Source organism: Oncorhynchus mykiss, chromosome 15 (genome assembly GCF_057628025.1).
Source record: "Oncorhynchus mykiss isolate SJ-2025 chromosome 15, ASM5762802v1, whole genome shotgun sequence".
In the NCBI taxonomy this organism is placed as follows: domain Eukaryota; kingdom Metazoa; phylum Chordata; class Actinopteri; order Salmoniformes; family Salmonidae; genus Oncorhynchus; species Oncorhynchus mykiss.
Genome location: NC_143036.1, coordinates 2711842 through 2719953, shown reverse-complemented (window position 1 = coordinate 2719953; position 8112 = coordinate 2711842). Strand labels below are relative to the sequence as shown.

Here is an 8112-nt window from a genome sequence, read left to right as displayed (position 1 = left end):
CACTATTATGTTATGTTACATCACTATTATGTTACTTCACTATTACGTTATGTTACATCACTATTACGTTATGTTACATCACTAATATGTTACATCACTATTACCTTATGTTACATCACTATTATGTTACATCACTATTATGTTACATCACTATTACGTTATGTTACATCACTAATATGTTACATCACTATTACGTTATGTTACATCACTATTACGTTATGTTACATCACTATTATGTTACATCACTAATATGTTACATCACTATTACGTTATGTTACATCACTATTACCTTATGTTACATCACTATTACATTACATCACTATTACGTTATGTTACATCACTATTACCTTATGTTACATCACTATTATGTTACATCACTATTACATTACATCACTATTATATTACATCACTATTACGTTACATCACTATTAGGTTGTTACATCACTATTATGTTACTTCACTATTACGTTATGTTACATCACTAATATGTTACATCACTATTACCTTATGTTACATCACTATTATGTTACATCACTATTATGTTACATCACTATTACATTACATCACTATTACGTTACATCACTATTAGGTTGTTACATCACTATTATGTTACTTCACTATTACGTTATGTTACATCACTAATATGTTACATCACTATTACCTTATGTTACATCACTATTATGTTACATCACTATTATGTTATGTTACATCACTAATATGTTACTTCACTATTACGTTATGTTACATCACTAATATGTTACATCACTATTACCTTATGTTACATCACTATTATGTTACATCACTATTACGCTATGTTACATCACTATTATATTACATCACTATTACGCTATGTTACATCACTATTATATTACATCACTATTACGTTACGTTTATAACAAAATAAATGCCCTGTAGCCTGTCCTATCGACCATAATATTAATTAAATTAGCGGCTTCCACCCATAATGGATATATTATTATCTATATCATTGGTCACCTTGATGTAAAGTTCTCCATTCCCAATAAATCAGTCAGCAATGCCAATCACCGGATACTTCTGATAAATCAGTGCAAAAATAAACATGCAGATTCAACTACAAAGATGTTTTGCCTTCTGTTGTTGTATTTGATGATTCCCAGACCCCTGTTGAACCCCAAAGGTATTTATTTCTTCCCTGTTTGAAGTCACGTGGACACACGTTCCATCATGACCGTTTTCCACCTGTTGAAGCCAAGGGTCTTCCAGATTTGTATGTGAGTTGTGGTAGTCTACTTTAAAACTTGATACAACTTGTATGGAAAAAGAGAACCATGGATAATGTTCTCTTCCCTTTGGCCTGTCTGGAAGGAGTTGGAGAAGGTACGGAGCAGAAACGTGCAGTCAAAATGATATTTTAATGGTTCGTATGGCAAGTCTGTTCATGCGGCTTTGAACCAGCGAGAGCCGCAAATCCCACTTGATAACTTCGGTAACCCACAACGTTGTACACATATATACAGTCTGGCTATGGTAATGCAGTAAGTTTTTACTAGTCGGCCGACATACAACGTGACCAGTGTTTTGTTTTCAACAATCACCCGTGTGTGAGTTATCATCATAAATGTCCTTCAAGATGACTGCTTATTAACCGTCTTTGTGATGATAACTTTTTGTGTGATTTTTGGGAAAGAATTTAGGTTGAGAATGATCATGGCAGAAGGGAGTCCTGACTGCTGATGTTCCCTTTACGAGGCTGCTGCAAAAACGGACATGGAATTGAGAGAGAGACAGAGAAAGAGGGATGGGGGGGGGGGGGGGGGGGGGCGCAGAACAGAGTTCACAGATAACTACAGCCTAGGCCCTACATATGTAGGATCCTCATTTGAGACAGGTTGCTACAGCAGGAAATTTAATTCTGCAGCAAAAGGAAATGTGAATTATTATATGAATTAGAATTAATGGACATTTATGTAGGGGTTGATACATTTTACATAAGGGAAAATCAAGTCTGAATTTTTAAGTGGAAATTAGAAGCTTCAGAAGCCTGTTTAAACCTCAAACAGACTACAAGATTTAAAACTTCTTCATTGCAAGAAAGTTCTCCTGTAACAGAGTGATCAGATTAAGATCCTCCATCTGTAGATGTTCTCCTGTAACAGAGTGATCAGATTAAGATCCTCCATATGTAGAAGTTCTCCTGTAACAGAGTGATCAGATTAAGATCCTCCATCTGTAGATGTTCTCCTGTAACAGAGTGATCAGATTAAGATCCTCCATCTGTAGACGTTCTCCTGTAACAGAGTGATCAGATTAAGATCCTCCATCTGTAAATGTTTCCATGGTCACACCTGATGTGTAAATGGCAACACATGAAGTGTAAAACTCGAGGATAGCTTTATAAAAGAGGTGCTGTGTGCACAGGAAGTGGTGAGTAAAGCCTACCTGGGATTGTGAGGCCACTTGCAGTGTTTTTCAACACTGACAATGGATTGTTATTTCGAGATAGACCTATAGCCTATTTGAACTGACAAATAAAAAATAAAATAACTTAATCGTGGCACTTGTAGGATAATTCGTATATTATTAGTCCTATTATAATGTGTTTGTGACAGTCACATATTGACGTTTTGGCTGTTTTGTAGTGAAACGTAATATTCCCTTGTGGTATGTATCCATGCAGCCTCTACTCCCTAAACTACTTGAATAGAGACGGGGAAATGGAGTCGAGTCGTCTTTTCCGTTCCCTTTCATCCTCCGGAAATTTGACTGGATCCAAAGATTGCCATGGAAATCAACAAAGACATCGCCATGCCCTCAACGTGTGTCCTATGAAATCAAACAAATATCCCGGATCAACAACAAAGAGTGTGTGGTATACTGCCTCCCCAGTCTCTTTGCTGAGCAACAACATTCAGCGACACATTGACTTCTTGGTATGCAACCGAATAGCCATGCTCTACATCAGCATTTGCCCCCCCCCCCCCCCTTCCCTAACAAAAAGTGTGTTTTAGCATGGAAAGTTGTTGCTATGCATTAGTAATAGAGGAACATGCATGCATTTGACTTTTAGCAGTGTATAGTGTGACTGAATAGCCGACGACTGTCTACATTTTCACACCGTCTATTGTTGCTTTTATTTCTCTCAACTTTCTTTCTTGTGTTATTCAGCCGTTTAACCAAAACCACAGTCAGCAATCTCACAATACCTGGGATTGATGATGCACGCGGACCAATAGGAGAGGGGCCTCGGCACGCGGATTGTTATTTGATGGGTGCATGTTAGTAGGGGGATAGGGCCTCCTCCAATGATCGTCTGAGTACCGGGTCACATGTTTGGTCCCCCCTTCCTCTCCATTCATCAGGGGTGGACTATGTTGTCTTTTCAATTCATTTATCTGCAGGAATGATTGCGACTATCAGTCTGAAGCTCACCGCCTGACTGGGGAGGTGAAAGTTTCGCCACAGGAAGATAAACCGCAAAAGACAATATTGTACATGATTTGCGTGTGCATCGGATGAGAATTAGTGTGGGGGAAAATTCCACTCTTGTTTTAGGTAAATAGAAAACCGGTGGATTGGAGTTTGTACTCCTCTGTAAGGTCTGAGAGAGACTTTTACAGAAAGAGAGAAGGCGAGAGAGGTATAGGAGTGAGAGAATAACTGTTCGTGATTTTTTATTTCTGCTCTCAGTCGCCTCATTGAGTTGTAGACTGCCGGAAGATGCTTCTGGATGCAGGACCCCAGTACCCCACCATAGGAGTCACTACGTTCGGCTCCTCAAGGCATCACTCAACAGGCGAAGTCACAGAAAGAGAAGTGGCTTTGGGGATAAATCCGTTCGCAGACGGGATGGGAGCTTTTAAAATCAACCACAGCTCCCACGACCTGGGCTCCGGCCAGACGGCGTTCTCCTCCCAGGCTCCCGGCTACGCTGCTGCCGCCCTGGGTCACCACCACCACCCGACACACGTCAGCTCCTACTCCACCGCAGCCTTCAACTCCACCCGGGACTTTCTCTTCAGAAACCGGGGCTTCGGGGATGCCACCAGCGCGCAGCACAGCCTGTTTGCCTCGGCAGCGGGAAGTTTTGCAGGGCCACATGGACACTCCGATGCCGCGGGGCACCTGCTCTTCCCGGGACTCCACGAGCAAGCCGCAAGTCATGCATCATCAAATGTCGTCAACAGCCAGATGCGGCTTGGCTTTACCGGGGACATGTACGGCCGGGCTGACCAGTACGGCCATGTTACGAGCCCCCGCTCCGACCACTACGCCTCCTCCCAGCTGCACGGCTATGGCCCCATGAACATGAACATGGCGGCTCACCACGGGGCAGGGGCCTTCTTCCGATACATGAGGCAGCCCATCAAACAAGAGCTCATCTGTAAGTGGGTCGAGCCCGAACAGTTGTCGAACCCCAAAAAGGCTTGCAACAAAACGTTCAGCACGATGCACGAGCTCGTGACCCACCTGACAGTGGAGCATGTGGGGGGACCGGAGCAGTCTAACCATATCTGCTTCTGGGAAGAGTGCGTCCGAGAAGGAAAGCCATTTAAAGCCAAATACAAACTGGTAAATCATATCAGAGTGCACACCGGAGAGAAACCATTCCCATGTCCCTTCCCCGGCTGTGGAAAAGTGTTTGCTCGATCGGAAAACCTGAAAATCCACAAAAGGACTCACACTGGTAAGAAATGTAACATGTTTTTTGTTATTCCCGACTCAAAAGCATGATCGCAATTTCCGCTCCAAAACCGATGAACTGTTATTAAATGTAAGACGTGTAAGACATATTTGACTGTGTAACAGGCTAGAGTAGCCTATCAACCTGAACGTTTTTGTTACGTTTTTACACAAACACATATTGAATATTGCATGAATTATTTAAATTGTATATACAGTATAACTTTATTATTCGTATTTTGAAACTTTCAAAAAAATGAATATAATGCAATAGGTTTGTGAAATATGTGGCATGCTGTTGCGAATTGTTTATCTTAGTGGTCCAAGTAAAACATGCGAACACAACAAAATGTGTGTGTCAATATATCAATACAAACAAATCATTAATAAGGTTATCTTTATACAATGTGCTTGAACCACGTGACAACTGAAACTCTGAAATGTTCATGTTAAATGGAAAAATGTATCATGGTTCATATTCTCCGTGTGTAAAATGTTTATTTCGTGTCATTTTTTTTTTTTTTAAGGTGAAAAACCTTTCAAGTGTGAGTTTGAGGGCTGCGACAGACGGTTTGCCAACAGCAGCGACCGGAAGAAACACATGCACGTCCATACATCTGACAAGCCTTATCTCTGCAAGCAATGCGACAAGTCCTACACACATCCAAGCTCTCTGCGGAAACACATGAAGGTACATATTAACTTACACTTTTATTTTAATCCGTGGCTACTTAACATTGTTCTGAATATTTAGCGTGCTATAAATAAGTCCATATATTGGATATTGTTGAGAAGGAAAATGCTGTGTATACATTCCAGCAAATATGAACGTATGATGCAGTAGAACTAGCTGTTGTGTTTTCATAAAACCTTTCACGCTGTAATCATTTCCAAAATATTGCATCATGCATTTTAATTTAGGATCTTGGTTTATTTATTAAAAATGTATTATCATTAGCATGTATATAATTAGCCGATGTATGTTCTTCTCACTATGGAGAATCGAACTTTAAGCCTTCATAATACCATAAAGCATGGCAGCGTATGAGTAATACACAGACACACTGTCAAGCGTAAAAATGTCCTGTTGTTAATTTTTATTTTTTCGCTCTGTCTCATAGGTTCACGAGGCTACCACGCAAGGACCCCAACCGTCACCAGCGGCCAGTTCCGGGTACGAATCGTCCACGCCGCCCACCATCGTGTCCCCGTCCACAGAGAACCATAATTCCAGTTCCATATCACCGGCAACCTCGACAGTACACCACACGACCAGCCACCACACCACGCTGTCGTCAAATTTTAATGAATGGTACGTGTAAAATATTTTCACAAAGACTGCAGAAATAGGACTGCTTGGAATCAAAGACTTTGAAAGTCAGTCTATAATGCGTGGACAGAGAAAAATACGAGGAAGCCAAAATGGTTGGTTAATGGCTACAGAGAGAGAGAGACAGAGTGATGCATGGACAAGGTGCACGACCAGCTACCAAGTTAAAGTTTTTTTTAAACATTCCCCCCCCCCCCCCCCCCCCCCCCCCGGCTCTTTTTTGAAAGACTGCACGCAAGATATCTCAATGCATGCTATCTGCGGTTCGTGGCCTGATTTTCTTTGTACATAAAGATTCACAGTTCAAACATGTTCTATTTTATTTTGTAAATAGTTATATCACAGTTTAAGGGCATTTGTGAAAATGTGGTCCCTAGATATATGGAAAATGAGATGGTTTTTAACAATAATATTGCGATGACTAGTGTCGGATTGACAACAGAATGTTGTAGTTGATGTGTACCCAATGTGAATTACTCAGTATAACTTCCGTCGCCACTATGACGTCGACCTTACCGACTATTAGTCTATTTATGTGCTTTTGTATTTGGTGCCACATTCCGTCTACGGTCCAGTTGGAGTAGCACAGTACTTACCATTGCTGTTATTCAATGTCATGTCGATAAGTCGTGTAGTGAAAGCCTGAAACTCCGTGTCAATCTGTTTATGTACGTGATAAAAGATTTAAAAAAAAAACTATTTGTCCATTACCTTGATAATGTCAAGGCAGTATTACCTACATGTATATAGCTCAATTTTCCATATTTATCCGCATGTAAAAGGGTAACGTTAGAAATGATCGGGATTTATGGAGAAATACGCTCTTATGTAGAATTTAGTCTACACAAAATGTTTGGTTACATTTCGTACTATATTAAAGCATAAAAAAATACAACCAACTATTGTCTTCCAATATTTTTTGTTTCTCATAGCATACTGTCTAAATATGACTGGACATCAAAATGACTGCTTGATTACCTATGTATACCATTATCATTAACAACACAGTTAAATAGAGAACCAGGCATTTAGCAAAGCATGATAAGCCTATATGAGGTATTATATTGAAATAACTATCATACTAAAAGTAACAGTTTTAAATGACATGTTCAGAGGGGCACAAATCAAATAGGTGGTGCACATTTCATAACACCTAGACTATCAATAAAGGGACATGATAGGTGGACCGTCTTATCAGGCTAGGCTAAGCTACTGCTCTATCACCCGCTTATCAAAGGACACCACCTAAATCACATCATGCTAGCCTTTTTAGGCTTGCAGAATCCAATTCGGTAATACGAATTAATGTTAAGTAATTTGATTATTCCTGTCCTTGTCTCCTGTTAATCCATAATTAACATACCAGTCCTTGCCCTCGAGTAATTCGAGAATGTAAACGGTTAATCGTGACGGATATAATTATCAGTCTGTGTAAACGAAATTGTTTATGTTTTTACTTAATTGTTCTCGATGTAATTCAGTTTCCCCAAAGCTAGCTTTGTCAGATGGATGTCATAGTGCCGAGGAAGTGTTGGGACTTCTGGAGTCAGTGTTGTAGTCTTTGTTCCGTGGTGTAGCCAGCCTGGTTGACCGGACCATTAGGCAGGGTTCACGTCAACAGACAGACGCCAGTGATCACCAGCCTGGCCTGCGTCGTTAACACTGCCAGTGCGCTAAGGCGACACAGAATAGAATCATATAATCCCCGATCTGTCAGTCTACAGCTGACAACATGACACGTTGGACAGGCCGAAAAATGACGAAACGATACTAACAGAAAAGACGAAGACAAATGGCCTGCACACAATGTTCAATTGATCAGTCATCAGTAACAATCCTCACGCAGTGTGTTTATGTGTTTTATTTTTTTTACATATAGTTTACAGTAATACTACGGGCCTAAACATTTTCTCTGAAATAAGATTTGAAATAAGATCTGTTTTTTTTTTAAATTAAAATGATTTGCAATCGTACAGGATGGAACTAAGAGTTGAAACGTGATCTGTTTTTATGATGGTCCAGGATGAAATAGAATAATTACTATGTGTTTTTCCAAGTCCATATAAAACATTTGATTTAAAATGTAAGAGTGTGTGTATATGTGCGTTCGTGTGTGTGTA

The 8112-nt window shown here is 40.2% G+C and overlaps 1 protein-coding gene across 1 annotated transcript; it reads left to right on the top strand.

The window, feature by feature from the left end:
- The first annotated feature begins 1822 nt into the window (after positions 1 to 1822).
- On the top strand, positions 1823 to 6891 carry zic1 (zic family member 1 (odd-paired homolog, Drosophila)). The gene is made up of 3 exons (XM_036945649.2): positions 1823 to 4666; positions 5190 to 5353; positions 5784 to 6891. Exons 1-3 carry the CDS (start codon positions 3700 to 3702, stop codon positions 5982 to 5984), a joined length of 1332 nt encoding a protein of 443 aa, XP_036801544.1. The 5' UTR covers positions 1823 to 3699; the 3' UTR covers positions 5985 to 6891.
- The last annotated feature ends 1221 nt before the right edge of the window (positions 6892 to 8112 follow it).